This window comes from Hemitrygon akajei, chromosome 23, assembly GCF_048418815.1.
Source record: "Hemitrygon akajei chromosome 23, sHemAka1.3, whole genome shotgun sequence".
In the NCBI taxonomy this organism is placed as follows: domain Eukaryota; kingdom Metazoa; phylum Chordata; class Chondrichthyes; order Myliobatiformes; family Dasyatidae; genus Hemitrygon; species Hemitrygon akajei.
Genome location: NC_133146.1, coordinates 21,392,247 through 21,418,833, shown reverse-complemented (window position 1 = coordinate 21,418,833; position 26,587 = coordinate 21,392,247). Strand labels below are relative to the sequence as shown.

General features: G+C 43.7%; 1 protein-coding gene across 1 annotated transcript in view; it reads left to right on the top strand.

Moving 5' to 3' along the window:
- Positions 1-26,587, top strand: part of hk1 (hexokinase 1) — a 70,657-nt gene that overhangs the window by 20,532 nt on the left and 23,538 nt on the right. The window contains exons 3-9 of the mRNA XM_073027166.1: positions 192-340; positions 11,368-11,487; positions 12,562-12,657; positions 19,927-20,026; positions 20,498-20,681; positions 22,413-22,568; positions 23,125-23,358. Of these exons, the coding sequence (XP_072883267.1) occupies positions 192-340; positions 11,368-11,487; positions 12,562-12,657; positions 19,927-20,026; positions 20,498-20,681; positions 22,413-22,568; positions 23,125-23,358 (1,039 nt within the window). The remainder of the gene's footprint in view (positions 1-191; positions 341-11,367; positions 11,488-12,561; positions 12,658-19,926; positions 20,027-20,497; positions 20,682-22,412; positions 22,569-23,124; positions 23,359-26,587) is intronic.

Here is a 26,587-nt window from a genome sequence, read left to right as displayed (position 1 = left end):
ATGTGTTGTAGTGGATTGGCATCTACATGGCCATGGGCTGGTGGCGGGGCTTGTTTGAACTGGTGGGGTTAATGTTTATGTTCTTCCTTAAGGTGGAAATGCAAATTAGAATATGTTCTCAGGGGTTTAATTCCAACATTCAGCACTTGCCATAACAAAACAATCATTCTCTCTTCTGGTATTCCCTACAGAAAAAGGAGACTTCCTTGCTTTGGATCTAGGAGGGTCCTCTTTTCGAATTTTGCGTGTGAAAGTGTCTCACGAGCGACAGCAGAAGGTGGAGATGGAATCCCAGATCTACCCTACTCCGGAGGATATCATGCATGGCAGTGGGTCACGGGTATGCCATCACTTCATTCGCTTCGATTAATTTAAATTCCTTTGGAAGTTGTTGTATTTGAAATAGATAACCACAACAAAAACTATATTATGTTCAGTTGAATAATTACACAGGAGAGCCATCACACTTCCTTCTATTACCCTTTCCCTTCCACATCTCCAAGGTTTTCTTTTGAAAATGTGAAATTAAAAGTCATTAGTACATGGCTTGAGCAGTGAGAATGAATCCAGAGTTAAGGTTATACTGTGCCTATAAAAAGCATTCATCTCCCTCCCCTTGAAGTTTTCATGTTTTATTGTTTTACGACATTGAATCGCACTGGATTTACTTTGGCTTTTCCTGACACTGATCAATAGAAAAAAGACTTTTGTGTCAAAGTGAAAACAGATCTCTACAAAACGATCTAAATTAGTTATGAATATAGAACACAAAATAGTTGATTACATAAATGTTCACCCCCAAGCCAAGTCATCACTGGTGCAGCCAATTGGTTTTAGAAGTCACATAATTATTTAAATGGAGAGCTCCTGTGTACAGTCAAGGTGTTTCAATTGACTGTAGTAAAATACACCCGTATTTGCAAGGTCCAACTGCTGGTGAGTCAGTATCCTGGCAAAAACTACACCATGAAGACAAAAGAACACTCCAAGCAACTCTTTGGAAAGGTTATTGAAAAGCATAAGCCAGGAGATGATGCAAGAAAATTTCCAAGTTCCTGAATATCCCTTAGAGTACAGCTAAGTCAGTCATTAAATGGAAAGAATATGGTACAGCTGTAAATCTGCCTAGAACAGGCCATCCTTAAAAACTGAGTGACTGTGCAAGAAGAGGACTAGAGAGGGAGGCCACCAAGAAACCTAGAACAACTCTGGAGGTGTTACAGGTTTCAGTGTCTGAGATAGGAGAGACTGTGCATACAACAACTGTCGCCCACGTGCTTCACCAGTCGCAGCTTTATGAGAGAGAGTGGCAAAGAGAAAGTCATTGTTGGAAAAATCTCTCGTGAAGCCTCAGCTAGAGTTTGCCAGAAGGCATGTGGGAGACTCTGAAGTCAGCTGGAAGAAGGTTCTATGGTCTGATGAAACCAAAATTGAGCTTTCTGGCCATCAGACTAAATGCTATGCTTGATGTAAGCCAAACCCCCCCCCTTGATAATCAAAAGCATGCCCTCCCTATCATGAAGCATGGGGGTGGCTGCATCATGCTGTGGGGATGCTTCACTGTGGCAGGCCCTGGAAGGCTTGTGAAGGTAGAGGGTAAAATGAACGCAGCAAAATACAGGGAAATCCCGGGGGAAAACCTGATGTGTCTGCAAGAGAACTGCGACTTGGGAGAAGATTTGTTTTCCAGCAAGAACGTGACCCCAAGCATAAAGCCAAAGCTACACAGGAAAGGCTTAAAAACAACAAAGTTAATATCCTGGAGTGGCCAAGTCCACTCCAATTGAGAATTTGTGGCTGGACTTGAAAAGAGCTGTTCACTCATCCCCATGCAATCTGACAGAGCTTGACCAGTTTTGTAAAGAAGAATGGGGAATAACTGCGGAGTCCAGATGTGTAAAATGGGTAGAGACTTATCCACACAGACTGAAGGCTGTAATTACTGCCAGGGGTATATCTACTAAATATTGACTTGAAGGGGGTGAATACTTAAGTGATCAATTATTTTGTGTTTTATACTTGTATTTAATTTAGATCACCTTGTAGAGTACCACAAAAGAGTTTCTTTCTGTTAATCAGTGTCAAAAAATGTGAAGTTAAATCCACTGTGATTCAATGTTGTAAAACAATAAAACTTGAAAACCTCCAAGGGGGGTGAATACTTTTTATAGGCACTCGATATTCTTAGAGTGAGATATAGTAGCTCTGGGAGACCTGTATCCCTGAGAAACTACATCTGCATGAAGTGGATTGGTCTACAGCTCCCTGGAGCCCATTTTAAGGACCTAGAGCTACAGCTGGATGACCTTCAGCTCATAGAGGAGAATAAGGAGGTGATTGATAGGAGTTACAGGGAGGTGGTCACCCCCACTGTTGCAAGAGGCAGTTGCATGGGTGACTGTTAGGAGGGGGAAAGAATATAGGCAGCAAATGCAGAGTACCCCTATGGCCGTGCCCCTCAGTAATATGCAGACAGTTCTGGATACTGTTGTGGGCTTGACCCACCGGGGAAAACCACAGTGATGGGGTCTCTGGCACTGAGCCTGGCTCTGTGGCTCAGAAGAGGAGTGCAGTAATGATGGGGGATTCCATAATTCGAGCAGCAGGCAGGCAGGCAAAGGACACGCAATGGTATTTTGCTTCCCAGGTGCCAGGGTCAGGGATATCTCGGAGTGGGTCCGTAGTATTCTGAAGGGAGGAGGATGAATAGCTGGAAATTGTGGTTACATTGTAGGAAATGGGATGAGGTCCTGAAGAAAGGAAATAGGGAATTAGGTAGAAAGCTGAAAAGCAGGACCTTAAGGGTAGTAATGTGTTGGCGCGTGGCCTAGTGGACAAGGCATCAGACTAGTAACCTGAAGGTCACTGGTTCGAGCCTCAGCTGAGGCAGCGTGCTTGTGTCCTTGAGCAAGGCACTTAACAACACATTGCTCTGCGACGACACCGGTGCCAAGCTGCATGGGTCCTAGTGCCCTTCCCTTGGACTACATTGGTGGCGTGGAGAGGGGAAGGCTTGCAGCTTGGGCAACTGCCGGTCTCCCATAAAACCCTGCCCAGGCCTGCGCCCTGGAAAAAACCTTCCAAGGCGCAAATCCATGGTCTCATGAGACTGACGGATGCCTAAAAAAAGGGTAGTAATCACTGGACTGCTGTCTGTGCTACCCGTCTGTGAGGGTAAGAATGGGATGATTTGGCAGATGATAACATGGCTGAGGAATTGTTGCAGGATTTCAGATCTCTGAATCATCGGGATTCCTTCCAGGGAAGGTGAGACCTGTACAAAAATGGTGGGTTTCACCTGAACTCGGGCGATCAATATCCTTGTAGGCAGCTTTGCTAGAGCTGTTGGGGAGGGTTTGAACTGATTTTGGCAGAGGGATGGCAACTGGATTGATAGAACTGAGGTTGGCACAGTTGGTACACAAGTAGCGACAGTGTGTAGTGAGACTGTCAGGAAGGACAGGCACCTGATAGGACATAATTGCAGCCAGTGGGATATTGGCTTGTGTGGGAAAAGTAAGGCATGGCATGGATTAAAAGAGCATTTGTACGAAGAGCGCACAATAAAATGGACATCAAATGCCCATGGAGTGGATGAGCTACGCACAGGTGGAGACAATCAAGGTTGATTAAAAGCACCAGTTGAACTCAATGTACTTGGTGTCAAATGAGAGCTCCATTGAAGGAACACTTACTAGATACATCCACGGCAGCATGATGCTGCTTGGGGAAACTAAGGACAACGTATGTTTCTCCCAATTCCTTGCAATACAGAAACCCATTCAGCCCATTGAATTTTTGTCAGGTCTCCAAGCAAGCCCATTTCTAAATCCCTGACTTGCAGATCAACTACCCTGAGTGTACCTGAGCAATTTGTACTGGCCAATTAACCGAACAGCACACGTCAAAGGGGGATGGGAGGGAACTGGGGGAGCTATGCAGGTCTTGGAGACTGTGTAAATACTTCAAAGAAAGCACCCAGGTCAGGATTATAACACAAAGTAGGAGAAGGAGACCATTCAGCCCTTCACCTCTCCTCCTACCCATCGGTGTCTTCGTGATGGTCTGCCTCAGACCCTCTTCTTGTGTCTGTTCTAATGGTCCTCAATTCCCTAATTTTTCAAAAATGTGTTTACCTTCTCTTTGAATACCTGAATTGTGGAACTATGAGGTGGCAGTTTGCCACTATATAGTCCTGGAGTAAGCCATCCTTCTCAAGACAGTGGACTAAGAGCCAACAAGTCATTAACCGTTGACGTACAGCAAGACTGCGCCAAAGCTATTTGGAGAATACTTTCTGAAGGTGGTGAGTCCAGGAAGGCTAGAGAGCAATGTGGTGAATGCTAGTGGTGACTAGACGAGCACCATACTCCCCAGCTCATAGCATAGGATGCCCATATTGAAGAATGACTGCACCATCAAAGTTTATGTCACCATATACCACGCTGAGATTCGCTTTTATGCAAGCATTCACAGTAGAGCAAAGGAATTCAATAGAATCAATGAAAAAGTACACACAGGCATAGACTGACAAAACAAAAGCATAAATAAATAAATAATACTGAGGACATGAGTGGTGGAGCCCCTGAAAGTGAACCGATAGGTTGTGGAATTTGTTGATTGCTGAGGTGAGTGGGGTTATCCGAGCTGGTTCCAGAGCCTGATGGTTAAAGGGTAATAACTGTTTCTAAACCTTCTAGTGTGGGAGCTAAAACTCCTGTACCTCTTTCCTGAAGGCAGCAGTTAGGAGCAAGCATGGTGATGGATGCTGCTTCCTTGTGTCAGTGTTCAGACTCAATCTCCACTGTGTAGGAGAGCAGTCCTGTTCTGTCTTTAGTCTTTCCAAGCAGCACTTTCGATCGCCTCTGTAGTTCCTTGCCAGGACTGCTTGTCCAGAAGTGAAACATCGAACCTCCTTGTTAGAGGAGCCTTCAATTTGTCTCAGCTGTTTTCCCTGCATGCTCCTTGAGACTGGGTTTGAGGAGATCCAAGTGTCTACACAAGGGACGACCCAGCAACAGCACAGCTGGAGAGTTGTTGTTTGTGGAGCATGCTGCATTGCCATAAGCAAGGAGGAGGTTGGAGAGCTTTGGCTCAGTGCTAGTGTGGAGTGTTCTGTTGACATTGCTTACGGTGCATTCCTTAGACTCTGAGCTGCTGATCTATCCCAGGTCACCAGACAAAACTTTGAGCCAACGCTTTTGCTTTGACGATGCCTGGATGACTGGCACGTAGCTCCTCCAGCACTTTAGCTCTCAGCTTGGATGGTGCAACAATCCTCAATCCCCATGTAAGGCAATCTCTATCAAGGGCAGGTTCACCCCAGCACTGGTAAAAATGGGGGAACTGGGTTTTCTGCTGCACGTTCCGGTCAGTTTGGGTGGCCATGTAGACCTGAGACAGTGTGGGATCTTTTCTGGTTTCCCTTTAGATCAACTCTCCTGTAATAGGGAGACTTAATTTGCATTAGGGAGAATACGTCAAGAGGAATATCCTCTTTTGTAAATTATTTAGGTATTTCCTTTTCCAAGGGTTGCAATCCACAAGCATTTCCATGATTTGTTGTCCTGTTGAATTCAATCTTGTACTTGTGTCCTCCAAGAAACAGAGGCACTCCCTGCATTCCTGCCTCTGCTGTTAGTGCAACATCTTTCTTTGGATTGAAAATGATCAATAATGAGGGTAAACTCGCTCCCAGTATTGGTTGAAATGTTTTGCATCCCAAACCAGACCCTCAAGGCTTCTGTCAATCTCTGTGTAATTATTCTCTGCAGCTGCAAGGAAATATGATGCAAAGGCTATGGGGCATTTACTTCCATCACTCATCACGAGACATGACTGCACCTGTACCACAAGGTGAAGTGTGTCGCAGGCAGCCCATTCCACGTACTCACCACTCCCTGCGTCTTAAAAAAAAACCTTACCCCTGACATCTCCTCTGTACCTACTCCCAAGCACCTTAAACCTGTGTCCGCTTGTGGCAGCCATTTCAGCCCTGGGAAAAAGCCTCTGACTATCCACACAATCAATGCGTCTCATCATCTTGTACACCTCTATCAGGTCACCTCTCATCCTCCGTCGCTCCAAGGAGAAAAGGCTGAGTTCACTCAACCTGTTTTCATAAGGCATGCTCCCCAATCCAGGCAACATCCTTGTAAATCTCCTCTGCACCCTTTCTATGGTTTCCACATCCTTCCTGTAGTGAGGTGACCAGAACTGAGCACAGTACTCCAAGTGGGGTCTGACCAGGGTCCTGTAGAGCTGCAACATTACCTCTCGGCTTCTAAATTCAATTCCACGATTGATGAAGGCCAATACACTGTATGACTTCTTAAACACAAAGAGCTTCACAGGATGATGTGGATCACAATATGTGAGTACAGTGTCTGGCATCATCATATCCTTTACCTCTTTGAAAGCCACCTCACACTGCTTTGTGCCTTGCCTTTTCTTTCCTATCTGTAGTAATCAGTTCAGGGGTGGAGCACAGTAGGCAGGTTTGGCAAGAACTTGTTATAGTGATAGACAATTCCAAACAAAAGATTGCAACTGTGATACGTCCTTTGGTCTTGGAGCATCCACTATTGCTCAGATTCTCTCAGCCCATTTGTGTGAGCCTTGTGCTTCGATGGTGTGACCACAGTAAGTGAGATTTGGTTTAAAGGATTCACACTTGTTGCGTCGTGTTTTAACCCCATAATCTGCTAATCTTTTTAACGTTGTCTTGAGATGTTGGAGATGCTCCTTGTTGTTCTCACCAATAACAATAATGTCATCCATGTAACAGCCTTGCAACTCCTGGTCCATAGCTTTCTGCCAGAGTGCAGATGCAGATGCTACTCCAAAAATAAGCTTATTAGAGTGATAAAGCCCTTTGTGAGTGTTTATGGTGAGAAACTCTTTGGACTCTTCTTTGCTGAAGTATTTCCCTCCAGAAAGATTTGCAAAGATACCCTTTATCCTGGGCAGAGGATACTGATCTACTTTTGTTACTGGCTTGCCAGTGATCACCACAGATCCTGACAGACCCATTCTCCTTGGCTTCTGGGACCACTGGCATTGCCCATGGGCGCCATTCAACCTTGGAGAGAATTCCTTCAGCCTCCATGTGATCTAGCTCACTGACTACGGATGGTATAAGGAACTGGCGGGGCTTTGTAAAACTTAAATATGGCCTTTTAATTTAATATTTCACCCCTGATATGTATGAGTTTTCCAATGCCATCCTTGAACAATGCTGCGACATCATGCAGTATATTCATTTAAGTCTAGCCTAATCATGGGACAATTAACAATGACTAATTAACCTGACAACAGGCATTTCTTTGGACTGTGGAATGAAACAAGAGTGCCAGAAGGCAGTCACAGGAAAAGCATGTAAGCTCATCACAGGCAGTGTTGGGAATTGAATTCAGGACACCTGTACCATAAAGCGTTGAGCTAACCACGATGCCACTGTACCTTCCTTAGTTCATTTTCGGTTGACTCTTTTGCAGGAGGGGTGGCATGCAAATGGTGGATGGATCGCCAATGAAGTCACAATTGTCTCAGCCACTCATGTCCCCACAATTCTGGTCCTCCTGTTTCTACCGCATACAAGCCCAATGTGGCTTGTTGGTTGCTGTGTTTTAGTGTTACGGGTATCTTTTCCAGAGGAATGATCTTTTCTCCAGTTCTTAGTTGGAGGCGTCAGTTCATTATCTTTGAACTAACATTTAAACTAATTTTGTGGAATGACTGAAAGAGCCAAGCCAGTGTACAATTCCATTGTAATTAATTTGCCATTCACTGCTGGTGTAAGCCGTGTTGCTTGTCTATTGTTAGTTTTCACATTGTAAATCTCGAGGCTATTCAGTCCTCTGTCACTCTCACTATTATCAGATTTTTCATCAACAGCACACAGATTAGTGCTCTTTTTGAAACTATAATTTGACTTTTTATCTTTTTTTCTTCCCTGTGCAGTCCCTTTATTTTTGTCTGCCCAACATGCTGTTTTAGTATGTGTTTTACGTTGTTGCATCTTCTACAAGCTTTGCCTTTAGATCTGTATTGGTCTGCTCAGACAATTTCTTCATTTCAGCTATGTATGCTGAAATGGACTCTTTCCTTTTGCTTCCACTTATGAAACCTAAAGTGTTCTGCAATCAACAATGGTTTTGGTTCAAAATGTTCCTGCATTATTTTCATGATATCAGCAAAGCTTTAAGCCAACTCTTAAGTCTTTAATCCCAATGCAGTCAGCAAAACTGGTACCTGTTTCTCATTGGCCATTTCATTTCATTTGAAATACTGCTCAATTCACTCAGTAAACAAGATACAGTTATCTCTTATGTAATCAAACACGTCAGTCTTTCCAATGTAACCAGCCATTCCTGCTTTTTAAAAAAAAAATTCTGATCATTATCACCCTGTACTCATTGTTTATTTATCTGTGAAATTTTCCATTTCCTGCCTTTTTAAAAACTTGATGTCTCTGTCCCCTTGCGAAGAAACGAGCTGCACTGCTATTGTTTTAACTGTAATGTCTTGCTGAGGTAGGTAGGTACAGGTAGGTAGTCATCTCTGGTTCATTCAAAACTTCCTCACCACCATGGTTTCTTTAACTCCAAAACATTAACACTAATTGAAAGCAAAACAAGGAGCCTGGAGATCTGGAGATAACTCGTGTATGTTTGTCTTTAAGCGAGGCGAGCAAGTTTCACATGGTAGCATCATGACATATCCAATGCACTAATTTATACAATATGAATTATTTAAACAAACAATGCTTAATCAAACAATATATTTTCAATAGTACTCAAATATTACTGAAAAATCAAATGCCCAACACCCTCAAGTGCAGAAAGTGTAAGGAGGTATTTTAAAAAAGGAAAGGATAGCCAAAAAAAGGCACGAGTTATCACTGCCTGACAAGATTAAGGAAAATCCCAAAGCATTTTTTTATAATGATGTTGAGGGCAAAAATGAAACTAGTGAAAGAGCAAGGCCCAATTAAAGATCAAAGTGGCAATCTATGTATGGAGCCAAAGTCAAAAATGAATAATTGATATCGACTCTCTAAGAAATAGTCAGACATTCTATTCTCTAAGGAATAGTAGGAGATTTTAAGGAGGGGGACAGTGGAATTCTAGAATGTCCTCATTAAAAAAGAGGAGTTATTAGATTTTTTTTTTCGTCTTGAGATGTAGACAAGTACCCAGGGCCTGATGAGGTACATCCCTAGCTGCTATGGAAGGCAAGAGAGGAAAGTACTGGAACCCTAACTTCACTGGTTGCAGGTCAGACATCAGAAGAACAGCAGAGATACAATCAGGTAATTACAGGCCTGTAAGTGTATTGTCAGTGCTAGGGAAGGTGTTGGACACAGTTCTGAGGGATAGAATTAATCCAAATTAGGAAAGGCAGGGACCATCAAAAATGGTTCACTGAGGGATCCTGTCTGAATATTTGATTGATTTTTATTTTTTGAGAGGTAACAAAATGTGATCAGTGTGGCTGATGTAGTGAGACCTTTGAGAAAGTCCCAGATGGGATAATGGTTCAAAAGGTTAGACACCAGAGCAAGTTAGAAAATTATGTCCAAAACTAGCATAGTATAGGAAGTTTTGTGTGATGGTGGAGGAATAGCCTGTGATTAGCTGCGATCTCAACTGGAACCCTTGCTGTTTGCTGTATACATTAACAGGTTGGGTATGATGTAGGAGACATGACTGGTAAGTTTGCAGATGACTTAGAACTTGGTATGATTAGTGAGATTATAGTTTCAGGCCTCAGGATGAACACAGGGTAGGAACTTCATCCTGGGAAGTGTGATACATTTAGGAAGCTATAAGAAAGGTAAAGGTCTAAGGAATATTGAGGAACGGGGGATCTTGATGTACAAGTTCAAGATATGTTGGAAGATAAAACAGTGAAGGAGTCATTTGGAATTAGCCAGGGAATTGAGTAGAAGGGCAGAGATTACGTGTGGTGTCGTATGACGTAGGCGATCACGGTCTATCCAATGACCAGGATTGTTCTTGGCAAGTTTTTCTACAGAAGTGGTTTGGCATTGCCTTCTTCTGGGCAGATGGTGACCTTAGCCATTATCAATGCTATTCAGAGCTTGCCTGACATCAGTGGTCACATAACCAGGACATGTGATAATGCATCACCTCCTCATACGGCCCTCCATCACCTGCTCCCATGGCTTTACGTGACCCTGATCAGTTGGGGAGGGGGTGTCGGGGCTAAGCAGGGGCTACACTTTGCCCAAGGGTGATCTATATCCTAGTGGAGGGAGAGAGCATCTTGCACCTCCTGTTGTAGAAACGTATCTCCACCCCACCACCCAGAGTGAGGTTATAAACTTCCTGAAACATTGGTTAGGCTACAGTTGAAGTACTATGTGTAGTTCTAGTCACCACACACTAGGTTAAATGTGACAGCACAGGACAGGTTGCGGGGGAGTTCATCAGGATGTTGCATAGGATGGAGCGTTACAGTTACAAGGAGAGACTGGCTGTGTTTTTGTGGAGCAGGGCAAGCTGAGGTGTACCTGATGGTGGTACGCCGGATTATCAGGATGGATAGGATTGATAGCAGGAACCTTCTCCATATTTGAGGGTAGATCAGTGGATGTTGTTTCTATGCATTTTACAAGATGCCTCATGGTTAGACTGGTTAAGAAGATTTAAAGCACACAAGATCCATTGGGAGTTGGTAAGTTGGATACAAAACTGACTTGCTTATAGACGATGGATGGTGTAGGTGGAGGGATGCTGCGCTGACTGAACGTCTCGAGCAGTGGTGTTCTGTAAGGATCAGCATGGTGACCACTGTTGCTTGCAATATATAAATAATTTGGATGAAAATGCAGCTGGGCTGATTCGTGAGATTGCAAATGGCTCACAAATTGGTGGATTTATGGACAGTGAGGAAAGTTGGCAAAGAATGCAGCAAGATATAGACTGGTGGAGAAATGGCAGATGGAATTTAATTCAGACTAGTGTGAGATTGCATTTTGGGACGTTTATTGCAGGACCATGAGGAACCCTGATGTACAGGAGGATCTTGGTGTGAAAGTCCGTAGCTCCCTGAAGATGGCATCACAAATGTGTAGAGTGTTAAATGAAGGACAGCACGGGGTACTGGGAATAACATTTGCCAACTCGTGTTCATCTGGAAGAGTTTTTGTTTGTGAAAGTGATTTAATTAATTCTTCTTACTTTCAGTTTTAGAAACGTGCAAATCCATGCCTGAATGAACTTGCCGTGTTCACGTTCACAGCTTAGTTCCAATGTATAAGATGAGAAGACTGTGGGTGCAAACTGGGTGAGGATCTGAAAAAGGTTTTCTAATCTCTGTGCTCAACACTCTGCCCTACAGCTCTTTGATCATGTCGCTGAATGTTTGGGAGACTTCATGGAGAAGCAAGCTATAAAGGACAAAAAGCTTCCACTTGGCTTTACCTTTTCCTTTCCCTGCAGACAAACCAAACTGGACGAGGTGAGTGTGAGGCTAATCAAAGTTTGCTTGGCTGGGGCTGTGTAATAAAGTACAGTGTTCAAGGTTAGAAGTTCAAGGTGAATAATATCTGTCTCCATTGGGTGAAGCAAAGGAATGCATCACAGTAAGTAATCGTAACTCTGCTGAGTCAATTGTTGGGAAAGTGGGGAATGAATTAATTGTTGGATCGGCTGTTACAACATAACTAATTATTTTATTGTGCGAAAATGCACGTAGATTCAACAGTGACTACACTGCAAAATTAAGATTGATGAAGGCATAGGTCAGTTTGGGTAATTCATTTCAGACAGTATTATTAGTTGATAATAAAATCTTCTCTTGCATCACACACCGGAGACAGAAATGGAGTGCTGCACATTTTATAATTAAAATAAGAAATGATTGATAGGATAACGATGCAGGTGAGCAGCAACAAATTTGCAAAAAGCACAAAAGGATAAGAAAGAAGCTTTAAACTCGTGTTGAATGGCACTGTATGAGGTAATACAGACGCCGGTGTACTGTCACCTGAATCAGTAACAAGAGGTGGATACTGCAAAAAGACTTTGGATTCAAAGGTCTGGGCTGTTAAGGTTTGTGTCCAAGGCTGTTGATAAATGAATTATATATCTGATAACAATAATGTCTTAGATATTCATTGCAGTGAATTCTATTGATCAGAATAGTAAATTATTAATCAGGATACTTTCTAATGGGGCTTAGGCTGGGCTCTGCCACATCATTAATACCATTTGTATGAGACACAGTCATCACACAGGAACATCAGCTCCAACAGTCCTCTACTCTAGCCAAATCATGCAGAGTGCCAGTGGAGTACCAGGCCGTTAATTGTCGATCTGGCTGCTCTATACTTGCTGTAGATAACTTGAACAATGGGCTCTTCCAAAGCAGAAGCTGTCACATTATATTAGGGCTAACAGAGGCCTTAGTTGTTTTTTTTATAGATCTGTCCTTTCCTTTATATAAGCTTTGATTTCAATACATGTTTACATTCTGCATTACTGAAATAATACAAAAAACTGTTAAATATTCGGCTGGTTTTTCTTCTGTCAGGGTGTTCTCATCACATGGACAAAAGGATTCAAGGCAAGTGGAGTAGAGGGATCTGACGTGGTGAAGCTCCTGCGCAAGGCCATCGACAAGAAAGGGGTATGCCGAACACTGGGAATTAGTAAACCATTTCTTCTTTCCCTTTGATTGTTCCGTGGCTGCTGTGCTGAAGAGGCCATTGAAGTATGCTACAATAGACCCTCCAGGATAGATAGTGAGGGAATGAGTGCTGTCATTATGCCAGCACTCATGCAGACTGCTGGGAATATTCCAGAACACTCACATCTTGTGACGTTAACCTTTTGACTCTGGGGCAACCGGAGCAAGAGTGTTGGCTGATGAATCCCTCTTCTGGGTAGGATTTGTGATTTTCCCATTAGCTCTCAAAAGCTGGAGGGAGACGATAAGGTGTGTAGAGTTTTTAAAGGTTCATTCACAGAACCTGGGCATTGCTGCAGAGCCTGGTTTTTATCGTAATTCCCTAAGTGTCCTTGAAGAGTCGGTGGTGCTTTGTCATTTTGATACGTTGCAGTCCTTCCGATGAAAGTACTCCTATTGTATTGATGCTCAGAATGTTGATCCAGCAATGGCAGAGAGTGGTGTACTTCTGTGTCAGGATAGCACGTGACACAGAGGGGAACCCCCAGGTGGTTCTTCAGTACCTTCTGTGGTCCTTGCTGATGTTAGTTGCAGGTTTGGGGGATGTTGTAGGAGTGGCCTGGGTGGGTAAATGCAGTATTTTGAAGAATCTGAATCAGGTTTAACATCACTGATATATGTTGTGAATATGTGTTTTGTGGCCGCGGTATATTGCAATACAAAATAATAAACTGTAAATTACAACAAGGAATATATTAAAAAATTAAATAAGTAGTGTAGAAAGAGAGTATCTGGTTCAGATTGGTCAGGGTCACCAGGAAAGTGGATGAAGCAGGTCAGTGGATGTTGTCTACATGGACTTTAGCGAAGCATTTGACAAGGTCCTGCATGGGAGGTTGGTCAGGAAGGTTTAGTCACTCGGCATTCAAGATGAGGTAGTAAATTGGGTTAGATGTTGGCTTTGTGGGAGAAGCCAGAGAGTGGTTGTAGAGGGTTGCCTCTCTGACTAGAGCCTGTGTCTAGTGGTGTGCCGGAGGGGTCGATGATATTTGTCATCTACATCAGGATTTCTCTACCTTTTTGCCCTGGAGGAACCCTTGAAATAATTTTCAGGTCTCAGGGAACCCCTGTGTAACAATTATTAAATCTACAGCTCACAGTACGTTGTGTGATCAGTAAGCTGTAGATATAATAACACAAAAATAATTGTCAATGCTCTTTTGCATAGAAGATGAATTGTTAACCAACCTTTCTCAGGAAAAAAACAGGTTGTTAAGCTTATCTTACCTTTCTTGAAATTAATCTCTTTCTTTCCCTTTCATAAATTTTAAAAACTCACAAGATAAATATAATGCATTTCTGTTAAATAACTGGCTTAAGCCAAAATGAGATATAATTTTTCTAAAGGTAGATTTAATTTAAATAAAAGTTGTAAATTGATTTTAATTAATGCTATTTATAACATGAAAATTTATTGACGATGTTGAATAATAAAGTCAGCAAGAACCATAAGCCAAAGCAATATGAGTGAAAATATAGACACAATTTTATATAAGATTTTGAAAAAATATTTTCTTGCTAAGAGACATGATCAGGCTCAAATATAGGCCTAGCATGTAAAACCTGTGCTTGCGTTTTGCTGCATAAATACTCAGTTCTGGATTGAACGAGATAAGCACACACGGATTTCACCTTCAACTGAAATGAGACGATCTCTATCCTTTCTTTTGATGCTTGTTAAACAAGAAAAGACTTGCTCTCACATGTGAGAAGTTAAAAACTGCAGTAAAATGTTTGTTGCTTTCCTGTGAATGGCAGGATACTCTTCTTTCTCAGAAATCCAGAAGTTGTCCGGAGCAGGTCAGTCAATCTCCTATTGAGTGTATAATCAGACTGTAGCTGATAAAGTTCTTCCTCTTCCCTCAAAGTCAAGTCCTCAAGCTGAGCACAAGCTTCAGAGAAAGGGTCCCTCACCCTGTCATACACTTCTGTTGAAAGGGAGGAAAAATACTGTCCAATTTTGTTCTGCAGTTCTTCCAGGTGGTTTTCTATAAGACTTTCTGATATCCCTCCTCACTCTTAAGCCCAAGCAGAATGGACACATTTCAAGATTTCCTTTTGCAACATGATTTTTCCAAAGATTCACGTTTCCTTTTCAATCTAAAAATCTTGTCACTTGAAGTCAAAACATTTTCTCTGGGGCCTTGCAGAAACGTGTTCAACTGGTTCATATGATGAAAAATATCTGTTAAGTAGGCTAGTTTCTGCAGCCATTCTTCATCTTCATCTTCAAAGCACTCAGCAAAATCTGGCCCACTATTTTCTTGAAAGTACTCCTGCAATTCCCCTTTCAGCTCAAACACCCTGTTGAGAACTCTTCCTTTGATGAGCCACCGGATTTCTGTACGGAGCAGGAGAATGGTGTGTTCTTTGTTTACGCTTTCACACAGTTTTTTAAAATCGTCACGTGAATTGGTCTTTGTTTAATATTAATAAAGTTAACTGTTTTTGTAGCATCTTCCAGACCTTTTCCATTTCATCTCCAAGAGTTTTTGACATCAGCACCTCTCTGTGAAGAAAGCAGTGTGCTATGACATCAGGATTTTCTTTTTTTTAAACAAAAGAAATTAAATCTGTCATGGAGCTCACCATTGATGGAGCCCCATCAGTACAGATGTCAACAGAGTTCCTCCAAATAGAGACCTTTTGAAGACAAAACATTAAATATATCTTGGCCTTTGCTTGCTTTGGGCATCTCTTTACGACAGAAAATGTTACCTTGAATTTCACCATCATTAACAAATCTTACAAATGCTCCAACTTGACATTTATTGGTGAAATCTGTTGACTCATTAACCTGGATAGAGAAGCTGTTTCAGTTTATTACACAAAACCTCTTCACCATCGTGAGACAAGTCATCAATACGTTGACTTATCATACTGTTTGAGAGTGGCCACCTTCTTGCCCGAACAAAAACCATGCAAGAGCCCCTTCTTGAGTTACTATATGTGGATGTTTGTGCTTCTCTCTTGCGCACAGAGAACACACTACAGGGTGCGGTCACAGTTCGCCAAGGCTGCAAGGGCCTTTGGGTTAATGGTCAGTCTGAAGAAACCAATGATTCTCCATCAGAAGCCCCCTGGTGGAGTTTACAACCCACCTCAGATAATCATTGACAACCACCCTCTCACCACAGTTGAGCAGTCCACCTATCTGGGCAGAGTCATCTCCAACGACGCTATGGTAGTAAGGGACGTTGACAATCGACCTGCCAGAGTCAGCAGTGCCTTCGGGTGTGTCCAGAAACATGTGGAAGAACCACCAGCTACGTCTGTCCACAAAAGTCCAGGTGTACAGGGCTGCTGTCATCACAACACTGCTATCCGGCTCCGAAGCCTGGGTCTTGTACCACAAGCAAATCCGGTTGCCTGAGTGCTTCCATCGGCACTGCCTCTGCTCCATCATGGGCATCAGATGGCAAGATTGTGTCTCCAACAACAAGGTACTAGAGAAGGCTTAACTTACAAGCTTTGTATCCACTTTGTAATCAAGCAGCTCCACTGGCCAGACCACGTGTCTTACATGGACAACTCCGGGTTACCGTAAGCAGTACTCTATGGAGAACTCTCGCAGAGCAAGAGAGATCGTGGTGCCCTGCGCAAGGGGTACAAAGGCCAGCTTCAACAGCAGCTCCCTCAGGCAAATATCAAGATCGACAGCAGCCGGCTTGTGACAGAGATCGCTGGAGACCGCTGATCCACGGAGCAGCCAAGAATATTGAGGAATCCAGAACAGCGGATGCTGAAGCGTGGAGGAGATGCGGGAAGGATCGTACTACCCAAGCACCCGCATCCCAGCTGTTCCCGTGTTCCTACTGCTCCAGAGTCTGCAGATCCAGAATTGGTCTTGACAATCACCAACAATCATGCCTTTGCTCCTGAGGATTCTTCCTTTCTGATCTTCACAAGCGAAGAACCAGCCATCATTATCATTCAGCATGGAACCTTTTCAATTTCTCAAACTGCATCTTGTCCTAGCATTTTACCCACTATAATTTTACGAGCTGATCTTATTAGGTTCTCATCAACTGTGTGACTTTTCCTTTTCTGGATAATAAGTTTTGCTACTAAATAACTTGCTTTCTGGGCCTTTTTTTTTACTAACTGTGACTTTATTAATAAACGCTTTACTCAGTTTTGAGATTCCAAAAGCCATTTAAGATGATCAGCACTTTTATGAGTCATGGCCGTGACTTGTAGTTAAGTGCCTTTTCAATCTTGTTGGAGCCATTGCTACATTTGCAAGTTGTTTCCCATAGACAGGGCACATTGGAATAGGACAACTTGGATCACCAGTCCATATAAAACCCATTGATAAGAGGCTTTCATTGTAAAGATGGACTTTCTTTTGTCCGTTGTTGTACTAGTGCAGTGAAATGACTCAGAAGATAGTAATTCAAAAATCGGCACATTGGACCATCAGACACATCTGTAAAACACGGGTTAATAAAATATAAAAATGGGCAAGTCCATGCAATTATCGGAAAATGCACTTCACACTCCTCGTCAGCCTATCGTCCTCCCCTCTGTGCAGAACGGTACTCACCAATTATCAGCCTACCATCCTCCCCTCCGTACAATACAGTGCATGTCAATTATCAACTGCTTCCCCTATCCCCCAAGGCTGCAAATGCCTCCTCCTTGGTAATAAGAATTTTCTCCAAAACACCTCTACTTGCCTCTTATCTCTTGAGCAACCATGATTTATTTTCTCCTCAGTAAACACAGAGGAGAAATAGTCATTAAAGATACCACCCATCAAGACAGAGGCAGCTCTCCTGGTCCTACTTTCTAGCCACCCCTTCCCTTTATATTAAATAAGGCCATAACACCATAAGATATAGGAGCAGAATTGGGCCATTTGGCCCATCAAGTCTGTTCCACCATTCCATCACAACTGACTTACTATCCGTCTCAACCCCATTCACCTGCTCTATTCCCATAATCTTTGACACCTTGACTAATCGAGAACCTATCAACCTCCACCTCAAACATACCCAATGACTTGGCCTGCATAGCTGTTGGGTTCAACCCATCCTTTTTGTACAGGTCATACCTTTACTGGAATAGATTGCAATTATCCAGAAATTTGAAAACGTGCCCTCTACACCAGTTCTTCAGCCACCAATTCCATCTGCCAAATCATCCTATTCTTACCCTCACTGGCGCATGCCAACAATTACTACCCTGGAGGTCTTGCTTTTCAATTTCATACCTAGCTCCCTATACTCTTCAAGACCTCCTCCTTTTTCCTACCTACATCGTTTGTACCATTATGTAGTACGATTTCTGGCTGTTCACCTTCCCCTTTAGAAGGCTGAGGGCTTCCGAGACATCCCTGGCCCTGGCACCTGGGAGGCAATGTACTATCCGTGATATAGTTACAGAACATCTAGGGATTTTCCTTAAGCTTACATGTCATACCTTCTCTTTGCTCTCCTGATATCCCTCTTTAAAAATATTCTTAATCTTCTTGTAATCATCAAGGGAATTGTTCATCCCTAAACTTGCCAGGGTTTCCCGTCACCCTAACAGGAACGTGCTGTTCCTGGGCTTTTGATATCACAGTCTTAAAAGCCTCCCACTTGCCAATGGTTCCCTTCAAACATGCACACCCAATGGTCTTCTGCTAGATCCTGCCATACTTACTGTCGGCCCTTTGCCATCATACCATCGCACACAGATCCAGAAAGATTCTTCATTGTTGTTTCTGTAATAGTTCTGTTTGACCAGTCAGGGTTGTTAGCCCTGAGCTGAACCCCGAACCTGGAGGACCAGTGGTCAACTCTTTATCTGGTCTCTCCCCTTTGACTTAGGCAGAGGTGATGCTATTAAGTGCCAAAGTATAAAACCCTCACTCCAGCCAGCATAGACCTTCATCTTTCAGACATGCAAGCCTCCAAACCACAACAAGGTTGTGGTCTTCTCGGAGGAGATCCTGCCTAATTCCCCCCAAAAGTGCTCCAGTTTAGGACCCTAACCTGTAGATGGTCATTTTGCTTTTCATTTTCCTTTATGTCGTGCAGTCCACATGCAGACTCCTAAAGATAGAGCTGGTGCTGGAGACAGACAGGCTGCTGAAGGCAGACACACTGGATGGTCACTCCAAAGAGAAAAGCCCCAGCTCGCTCACCCTATCTTCGTAAGACATGCCCTCTAGTCCAGTCAGCATCCTGGTAAATCACCCTCTTTAAAATTCCACATCCCTTTAATGAGGCTACCGGAAATGAACACAATATTTCAAGTGTCTATTTCAAGTAACTAGAGTTTCACAGAGCTGCAGCATTACCTCCCTGCTCTTGAACTTGAGAGCTATATTTAACCTACTTGAATTGTTTTTTTTTTAATGTACATCTCCCTGACTGTCCAGAGGAATTTAAAGTAGTGCCCAAGCATTTGCTAATTGGGAGCTATCAAAGAGAGCAGCAGTGTGTCTTGGGAGCAGCGTTTTAGGATCCATTGACATTCGGAGCTGTGTGATTCAGATTTCTGCCAGCTCTTGTGGCACCAGCCCACGGGAACAATGGTTTTGGCTGTAAGGAGCCCTGATGCTCCCTGGCATGCTAATTGAAGACCTGTACTAAACTGGACCTGGGTGCAGTGCCTGAAGAATGGAAGTTAGTGAATGTTTTGAGAAGGGCTGCAAAGAAAAGACTGGAACTATAGACCAGTCAGCCTAATATCTGTGGTGGGTATGTTTACTGCAGGGCATTCACAGAGATAAGAAATACATGAATCTGGAAAGGCAGGGTTTGATTAAGGGTAGACTGTACAGCTTTGTGCATGGGAGATCCTGTTTATGAACTTGAGGTTTTTTTTTGATAATGTGACGAAGCAGGTCCTTGTAGAAGAGAAGGGAAAGATTTAATAAGAACTTAAAGGACATTTCTTTTTATACAGAAGGTGGTACATATATGGAATGAGCTGTTAGACAAGGTAGTTGAGTTAGGTACAATAAAAGTTTTTTAAAAAAAAATCAGTTGGGCAGGTACATTGGGTAGGAGAGGTTTAAAAGGTTACAGAGCAAACACAGGTATCTTGTTTGTCTTGGACCGGTTGAGTTGAAGGACCTGTTTCTGTGCTGGATGATCCTGAGTCTGTGACCTGAACCAGTGTGTGATCAGCCTTTTCCAATTTATCCAGAGCGTTCTTTATTTCCTGGTCTATTGTTGGTCTTTATCACTCAGAAATGTTTCCTTTCCTCCCAAGGGCTATGATGTTGATATTATGGCTGTGGTGAATGACACAGTGGGCACCATGATGACTTGTGGATTTGATGACCGGCGCTGTGAAGTTGGCCTTATTATTGGTAAAAAAAAATTGCAGTATTTCTTGTCTTTTACTTTTGGGCTGAACTTCTCCCACTGATGACTGGAGTCCATTACCCAAGCCACCAGTGGCAGCCTGCTACCCACAGGTCTGCCAGTGGCATGGGAAGTGGACAGGCAGAACTGGGCACTTGACATGTGGTTTCTAAGGATCTGAGTGTGTACTCATCACTAAGGGTGTGTGTGCTTCGTCCACCTCAGGAATCTCTGTACCCTTCTCCATGTGTGCTTGCACCATCTCCTTGAGGCCTCGCTGTGTGTACATGCCATCCCACTGGGGTTCCTGAGCGAACCCACTGCCAGCTGTGCTCATCAACCTGTTTGGGATTGGGACAAAGACACAGGAGAACAAGCCTAACTCCGAGGTCTAGAGGGCACAGAACATTCATCTATACAAAATGGCATATTAGCTGTGTCTGAGTTACTCACCATCTGTCACATTCTACACCCAGGTACTGGAACCAACGCGTGTTACATGGAGGAACTGAGACACATTGACCTGGTGGAAGGTGACGAAGGGCGTATGTGCATTAGCACAGAGTGGGGGGCGTTCGGCGATGACGGCTCATTGGAAGACATCAGGACAGAATTTGATCGGGAGTTAGATCGTGGTTCCCTCAATCCTGGAAAACAGCTGTAAGTCTCACATTTTACGTGCTTGTTTATTAAATTAAAAGCTGCTTTAGGAACTTTCCAACAAGTTGTATCAGTCTTAACTTATCAGGGAGTTACTTACCTCCCCTCCCGTTGTTTTCCCGTTGACACCCATATGTGAATGATGAGATGATGTTAAAGAGGGATAGTTAATCCAGTTCTGATTCCACCTGAGACGGTGCAGACCAGACTTTACTTTGGGACATCTTGAGAATATACCACTTGTGCATAAAATTCAGTTTCTCTGCTCCTGCCTGATAAGAAATATTTTTAGATATTCTATTTGGAACCTTTGTGGCTGTGTGAAACTTGAAATAAAAAAGAGATTATGCAGTTGGTGAAAATTTAAAAAAAAGCATGCTGGAAAACTAAAACAAAAGCAGAAAGTGCTGGAAATATGCAGCAGGTCAGTGCACATCTGTGAGAATGAAGAAATAACCGGGAGGAATTCAGTGGGTCGAGCAGCATGTGGGAAGAGAAATGGAGTCGTCATTTCAGGTCAGAGCAACACTCATAAAATGCTGGAGGAACTTAGCAGGCCAGGCAGCATCTGTGGAAAAGGGCACAGTGGACGTTTCATGCCGAGACCCTTTGGCAAGACAGATCTTTTGTCAGAACTAAGAAGGAGATGAGCGTAGTTTGTAAAAATAATACTGTTAATACTCGGCAGCCAGGCAGTATCTATGAATGGACAGTTAATATTTCAGAGATGGAGTTTGTTTTCATTAGAATAGAGAGTTATATCATTTGCCCTTTTCAACTGGGGAGAAATGTGAGGTGATTCACTTTTGAAGGCTGAATCTGAAGGCAGAATGTAGGGTTTATGGCAGGATTCTTGGCAGTGTGGAGGAACAGAGGGATCTTGGGGCTCATGTAAGTTGTGCAAGTTGATAGGGTGATTAAGAAGGCATATGGTCTGTTGGCCTTCGTTAGTTGGGGATTGATTTCAAGAGCCACAGGTAATGTTACAGCTCTATAAAATGCTGGTTAGACCACACTCAGAATATTGTGTTCAGTTCTGGTCGCCTCATTGTAGGGAGGATGTGAAAGTTTTAGAGGAGGTGCAAAGGAGATTTACCAGGGTTCTGCCTGCGTTAGGGAGTATGTCTAATGAAGGTAAATTGAGTGAGCTAGGACTTTTCTCTTTGGAGTGAAGTAGGGTGAGAGGTGACTTGATAGAGTTGTACTTGATGGTAAGAGGCATAGATAGAGTGGATAGCGAGAGGTATTCCCCAGTGTGGAAATGGCTAATACCAGGGGGCGAAATCTTAAGATGATTAGAGGGGAATGCCAGAGTGGTGGGTGCGTGGAACACACTGCCAGGGGTGGTGCCAGGGCAGATGCATTAGGGACATTTAAGGAATTTGTAGATAGGCACATGAGTGGTAGAAAAAATGAAGGGCTATGTGTGTGTGTGTGTGTGTGTGTGTGGGGGGGGGGGGAGGGTTAAATTGATCTTGGAGAAGGTTAAAAGGTCAGCACAACTTTGTGGGCTGAAGGGCCTGTGCTGTGCTGTAGTGTCCTATGCTTCAGTTCGGATGGTTGGTTTTGTCAGTAGCACAGGAGCAAGCTGGATGCCACCAGCAGCAGAACAGACATTTCTCAACAACGAGAATAAGGAATTCTGATAACCTGTTGCTGCTGGTGCCCGGCCACAGAAGAGGCTGTTGTTTGGCGGTGCCACATGAAATCTCACTGGTGTACAATTCGCAGGTTTGAGAAACTGATCAGCGGGATGTACATGGGAGAACTTGTGCGGCTCATCCTCGTAAAGATGGCAAAGGAGGGGCTGCTGTTTGAAGGGAACATCACACCCGAGCTTCTTACCAAAGGCAAATTGGAAACAAAGCATGTATCTGCTATTGAGAAGTAAGTAATAATATTAATTCCATTAGACAGTCCCTTCCTCACTTGTTCTTGGTTTCAGTTGTGGTTAAAATTCTGAATTAATTTGTCACCTCCTAGATCAGCTCCATGGGAGTAGGAAGCTCTCTCCCTCTTTATCAAGTGGCTGAGCTTCCAAGTCAGATGAGGTAGAGACTACATACAGGTTTGTTGGTATGGTGCCTGAGTCTGCCCTGCTCAGGTATTTAGAAGGAAATAGATAAGCTACCCATCTGACAGCTATCGAGAGAGCCTTCTTCTCTGACCCATTCAGGTTGGACTTTGCTGATTGGTAATTCCCTAGTGGTTAAGACCGACGTATTTGGAGCAGATCTCCTACAAGTATAAGGTATTGGGGATATTAAGGTAGTTTTCAGAATCTAAGTGAAGTGGGAAGTGTTTAATGAAATGAAGCACAAGTCCTGGGCAACGTAGTTGCATATTTCATCTGGTACTTTGGAGTTTTTAAACATACATTTCCAGATGGCTTTCTAGTTCCCCAGCTCTTCAGGTGATCCTGTGACCTGCTTTTGATTTGCAGAAGCAAAGGAGGTTTGGCGAAGGCCAGGGAAATCCTGATGCGCCTGGGGCTGGAGCCCTCGGAGGAGGACTGCATCGCCGTACAGCACGTTTGTACAATCGTTTCTTTCCGCTCGGCCAACCTGTGCGCTGCCGCTCTCGGGGCCATCCTGAATCGCCTTAAAGACAACAAGGGGGTGCCACGGCTGCGGACCACCGTGGGAATGGACGGATCGCTGTATAAGATGCACCCACAGTAAGTCTCCGCCCTTACGTCACGCAGTTCTTAAACTGGTCTGCCGCTTCTAAATGGGATGCAAGTGTCAGGTGCCGGAACCCATCTGCTCCGGCGGGGTGGTCTGGTCTCAGTAGACCTCAGCTGCCAAGCTGAAGGATTGAAAGCCAATTAGCAGAAATCTGATTTACTAACTGTTTATGCCAGTAGACTGCGGACATTGTACCCGGACAGAATGGGAGCTGTAGTAGTTGGCTGAGGTTATTTTTGTGGATTTTGTGTCTGTGTAACCATCCAGTACTCACTGCTTTTGTCTGGGGAAATTATTCTTAGTGGGCGAAGATTTTGTTGTGTCTATCATTAATATGGTTTGCTTCACTTTATGAATAGACTAATCTGAGTAAATAACACCGGCTCCATGCATATAACTAATGATTCACAAATGCAAGGGCAAATCCATTTTGCGCATCCATTGATCCATTATCCAGTAGTCAAGAGTCAGTTGGACTTACTTTTTTGTCAACTTTTCCTGTCTCAGCAGTTAGTGCTGATGACTTCCCAGCATTGTCCAATGTCAGAGGAGCTTTTGTAGCTCAGCCAGGGCAGGACCAGAGCATAGTTCAACCTCAGCTTTGTTCCTACAGCTCTTACTTCTTGTAACCAAAATGCTTCCTTACTGGTCAAGCAGAGCGCAATTGTAGAGACCTTTTTAAACCCGGAAGCCTTCAACCTCCACTGCAAAGCAGGTAGAAACCTTTATATTGGTACACGGAATGCAGAAGTAGCAGACGTGCCTGGGCTAAGTGTGTTCCTAACAGTAAGGTTCCATTTGTGAAGCAGCTTGAGCTGAACTGAGAAAAGAGCACGTCAAACACGCTACACTGCTGTACAACTGCACGAGCTTAAACCCAAGCAATGGCAAAATTAATAAGGCGGTCAGTCCTTCACAAATTTGAATAATCTGTTAAATTAATTTTATCCTTCCTAGTTGTTTATGAGTAGCAATGTGATGTCGTATTACAGCTGGTCTATAGAAAAGAAATATTGATCTATCAGTTGACTAGTTCCAAAACTCTTTGAGGAGTAGCATGGGAATTCTGTTATTTGGAGTATTGTGTATAGTTCTGTTCACCCTGTGTTTGGAAGGATGGAGTGTCTTTGGAGAGGATGCAGAGGAAACTCGCCAGAATGCTGCCTGGAATAGAGAGCCACAAGGAGATGTTGGACAAACTTGGTAGTTTTCTCTGGGGTGTCAGAGGTTGAGGGGCACTCCGATAGGGTTTTATAAAGTAATAAGATGCATTGATAGGGTAGGTAGTCAGTCATTTTCCTAGAGTGGAATTCTCTAATGCTAGAGGACATGGCGTTAAGGTGAGAAGGGAAAGTCTTTAAGGAAGGTGTGTGGAGTAAGTTTTCTTTACGCAGTACTTGGTTCCTAGAGCCAGGGGTAGTGGTGGATGCAGACACAATAGTGGTATTTAAAAGGCATTTCGGCAGAAATTGGAGGGATATGCATCACATACAAGAAGATAGGGTTAGTTTAATTTGGCACCACGATCAGCACAGATATGGTGGGCCAAAGGGCCTGTACAGAGGGAGAAGGAGAGTGAGAGAGCAGCAATACAGCCCTCCAGCACAACAGGTCCCTGCCAGCCTTGGTGCCCACCATCTATTCCCAATTTCTTGCCTTCAGCCCATCTTCCTCTAAACCTCTCCACCAGATGGCCCTGTCCAAGTACTTCTTGTAGCTGCCTCAATCACTTCCTCTGGCAGCCTGCTCCATGCACTCACCAGCCTCTGTGTGATAAAGTTGCTCCTCAAGCCCTTTTAAATATTTTGACTTGCCCTAAATCTGTGCCCTCTAATTTTGGACTCCCCCACCCTAGGGGTAAAGACTGTGACCATTCACCATATCAATGCCTCTCATGATTTTATAAATCTCTCTAAGGTCATATTTCATTTTCCTGTGCTCCGAGGAATAAAAAGACGTGTGTGTGTGTGTGTGTGTGTGTGTGTGTGTGTGTGTGTGTGTGTGTGTGTGTGTGTGTGTGTGTGTGTGTGTGTGTGTGTGTGTGTGTGTGTGTGTGTGTGGTGTGTGTGTCAGTGTGTGTGTGTGGTGTGTGTGTCAGTGTGTGTGTGTGTGTGTGTGTGTTTCTTTTAATCACTTGCCTCAAAGCAAGTCAGGTCAAGTCACTTTTTTATTGTCATTTCGACCATAACTGCTGGTACAGTACACAGTAAAAACGAGACAATGTTTTTCAGGACCATGGTGCTACATGAAACAGAACAAAAACTAGACTGGACTACGTAAAAAACAACACGGAAAAGAAAACTACACTAGACTACAGACCTACCCAGGACTGCATAAAACTGCAGGCATTACAATAAGTAATAAACAAGACAATAGGGCAGTAAGGTGTCAGTCCAGGCTCTGGGCAAAAGGTGAATTTTGACCTGTAGGTGTCTCGTGTCTCAAAATTTCATTGCTTAATGCTGTATTTTTCAGTGTTATGTGATTGAAAGTTAATTTTACTTTTCTGGAGTGAAACCAGAATGGAAAGTTTCTGGGTTGCTTCACATCTTTCCAGCTGTTCGACCAGACACTTCCAGGCTGGAGTTACCCTTGTGCCTCTGACGCGGTTTCCTTTTCAGGGTGCGATGGATGACATCATTTCCCTGTCTGGAGCCTTGCAGGGGAACTGGACCATGTCCCAGGAGCGACCATCATTGGACACTCCCGGGACACCCTGGTCTTCCCAGCAGCACTAGTCTGGGACCCCTCTCAGGTAAGTCTGTAGCTACCTTCCAACCTCTGGGTGGCCCACACACTGTTCTAATCTCCATCCTGATCCCAGGTACTCTGAAGCCCAGACCCCAGTTCCACAAGCTGCTGTCCCCTTCATTCACTGAGGCCCAGGCGTGCCTTAGTCATCCATCCTCACTAGTCCCATCCCTGACCTTTGCCCCCTAAATTCCTAGCTCGGTGACCTGTTCAGGCCCTCAAACGATGCCTCAATCTCCCCACATGCCTCCAGTGTGAACTCCCCTACATGTCACGGTATACACCTTCAGTTTCTTTTGCCCCTTCACTGCTTGATACAACACAATGAAATGTGATCCCCTTTTCCCTGCACGGACCTGCTCCTGTTGAGTCCAGCCTCACAGCACGTAATCAGTCAAGAAAATTTCGTGGCACCCATTCTTCTATGCCAAACACCTTGGACGGCAGTAAAGTTTGTAGCAAGAATCC